This window comes from Priapulus caudatus, unplaced genomic scaffold (assembly GCF_000485595.1).
Source record: "Priapulus caudatus unplaced genomic scaffold, Priapulus_caudatus-5.0.1 Scaffold207, whole genome shotgun sequence".
In the NCBI taxonomy this organism is placed as follows: Eukaryota; Metazoa; Priapulida; class Priapulimorpha; order Priapulimorphida; family Priapulidae; genus Priapulus; species Priapulus caudatus.
The window spans coordinates 89292-91988 of NW_014577268.1; the positions used below are offsets into that span (position 1 = coordinate 89292).

General features: G+C 45.3%; 1 protein-coding gene across 1 annotated transcript in view; it reads right to left on the bottom strand.

The window, feature by feature from the left end:
- LOC106807312 (D site-binding protein-like) overlaps positions 1-2697 on the bottom strand; it is a 33361-nt gene that overhangs the window by 20439 nt on the left and 10225 nt on the right. The window contains exon 2 of the mRNA XM_014809624.1: positions 680-826. Within this exon, the coding sequence (XP_014665110.1) occupies positions 680-826 (147 nt within the window). The remainder of the gene's footprint in view (positions 1-679; positions 827-2697) is intronic.

Here is a 2697-nt window from a genome sequence, read left to right on the forward strand (position 1 = left end):
TATATAAAGAAAAGAGAATGTACAAAAGAGGATAGGTAGATCTTGTAGGATCCTGAGTAAAATTATCAAAAATTTATCAATTATTTATTTGCTCGTTTGAATGTTTTCAAGGGGTTTTAGAAACTGTACACATAAAAACCATGATTCAAAGCTGTCTTTCTTATTTGAAGGATTGATGTCTTAAATTCAAGTACCTTTTTGGCTTTCTTAAAGCTGTGCCTAAATAAAATCGTTTTCATGACAGACCCCAATTTTAAGGACTTTTCAAACCCTGTGAGTACCTTGGTTAAGATGCTAAGATCATTATGAGTTGATTTCATTAAGGAAATTGATTAAGGATAAAAATCCAATAACAAATTAGAGCTAGGATGAAAAGTAACAGTCAAGATTATGGAACTGAGTAAGGAACTGAGTAAGGGCTAATGTAAGAATTTGGGTGAGGGTTGAAGAAAGTATAAGGCCTCGGAATAACATAACTGTGAGATTCACTATTTTTGCTGGACTATCAATATTCAATATAAATTAAATCAGAAATACCGAACGAGTTACTTTGTATTACATCTCAGCTGTTCTATTAAATTAACAGTGATATAAAATTGAGATAGCATGATGTAAACGTATACAACTGAACAGCCTTGATTTATTAATTGCCAAACATATACATTCAGCAAATGCTCACCAGGTGGCGTAAGAGGAAGACCTGTTTTCACGTTCTTCAGCACGACGTCGTGTGCATGTGCGCTGCCGGCAGGGGGCGCTGCTGGTTCTGGCTGCAGGTGCGCATGTGACCACAACTGCTGAGCATTATGACTTCCCCCTGTCGGATCTGTGTGTGAATCAGTACATTTATGGTCAACTCAACAAAATGCACTATCATTACATCATAACTACTCGTTGTTCACATCATTTACCTCAGCATTATCTACTATCTACTCGCTGAAAGCAAACATTACTGGTAGACAATGTGTACACTCTCCACTTGGCCCACAATCCTACATCATAGCCCTCAAAGCTACGACACTATACATTAAATTACCCCACTATACAGCCCTTATAGGCCCCTACAGTACTCCCTCCACCTTACAACTACACACTAAGCTAGGCTCTTCATATTCACGGCGTGTGCGTGTGTGTGTGCGTGCGTGCGTGCGCGCGTGTGTGTGTGCGTGTGCGCGTGTGTATGCGTGCGTGTGCGTGTGCGTGTGCGTGTGTGTTTGCGTGCTTGTGCGTGCGTGTGTGTGTATGTTTGTGTGTGTGTGTGCTTGTGCGTATATATACATATCGCTAGGCTGACTTTAAGCTAGTCTGAATCAATCAGGAGCGATAACTTCTGCATGCGTGATCAAGAGACTCCTGCCACGTGCACCGCATTCTAACAGACTCACATTGCGTACGCTAATTTTCCCGCTAATCGCTACACGTGAATGCGTGCTGCGGAGGTTTATCATGCGAGAGGGGTCTTAATTCGCTTCCTAATGCTCCCCCCAACCTCGAGCTAAGAAATCCAACAAGCAGTCCACGCTTATGGGTGGGGGGTGGGAGGGGGGCTCGTATGATTCAATTCTGTTTTGCGGGTCGCCAAGGTGACCCGCCATGACACACGGTGACTAGAGTTACCCGCCATCTTGTTAAATCCTATAATTACTACTTAGTTATTATATTAGTTGTTAATTACTACGATCCACATGATACATGTACGCGCAATAACTAGCAACACTTCTGTGGTTTGTTGGTACCACTACTTGTGTATGCTTGGTAGCTAGCAATATATAACGGTGATTGTTAGCTAACAAAACCGTACTATGGTTGGTAGCTAGCAATATATAACTGTGATTGTTAGCTAAGCAAAACCGTACTATGGTTGGTAGCTAGCAATATATAACTGGGGTTGATGTCTAGAACAGTGCTTCTTAAACTGGTGAATAGTTCACCCAAGGGCGAATGAAATTATTTTGGGGGTGAATGAAAATGGGTAAAAAAAACATAAGAAAATTTAGTATAGTGAGTGAATGGAATTTTGTGATAAAGACTCGAGGGTGAACAACACCGAAATAGTTTTAGAAGCACTAGTCGAGAGCACCGAGTCGTAGGTATGAATGCGCTCACGAGGGAGTGCTCCCATTGCATGGCTGCACAAATCACGGCCTTCACATGAGAGACAAGCAAAGCGACTTGTCGCTGAGAGGTCTCCGTGGCGACGCATGGCAGGGGTTGCACAGCTGTATTAGCGACAGTGTGTTGTGTCACGACCCGCCAACACATAATACGCCACAATGCGTCGGCCGCTCCTCAGCCGGTCGTTCGCTGTGTGCGCGCTCTCACCCCCCACCCCCACCACCCCCACCACACACACACACACACGCGTGCGCACCCCGACCGCCGTCTCCTTACACGCAAACTTCTTCCGGGACCTTCACAGGAAATTTAACAAACAAAATGCGCAGGAAATGTCGATGCGAACACTCACAGATTGCCGACGTACAAGCTCCGCCGGCCTGGACACCAGGCTGTCCGCGCAACAGCAGCAGCAGCAGCTGACGCCGACGGGACGGTCACCGTGGCAACGGAGGATGGAGATGCGAGCGCATTGCTTTCGTGCGCGCACACAAACACGCACGCACACACATGCACGCACACACACCCACGCACACCCACACACACACACACACACACACACACACACACACACACACACAC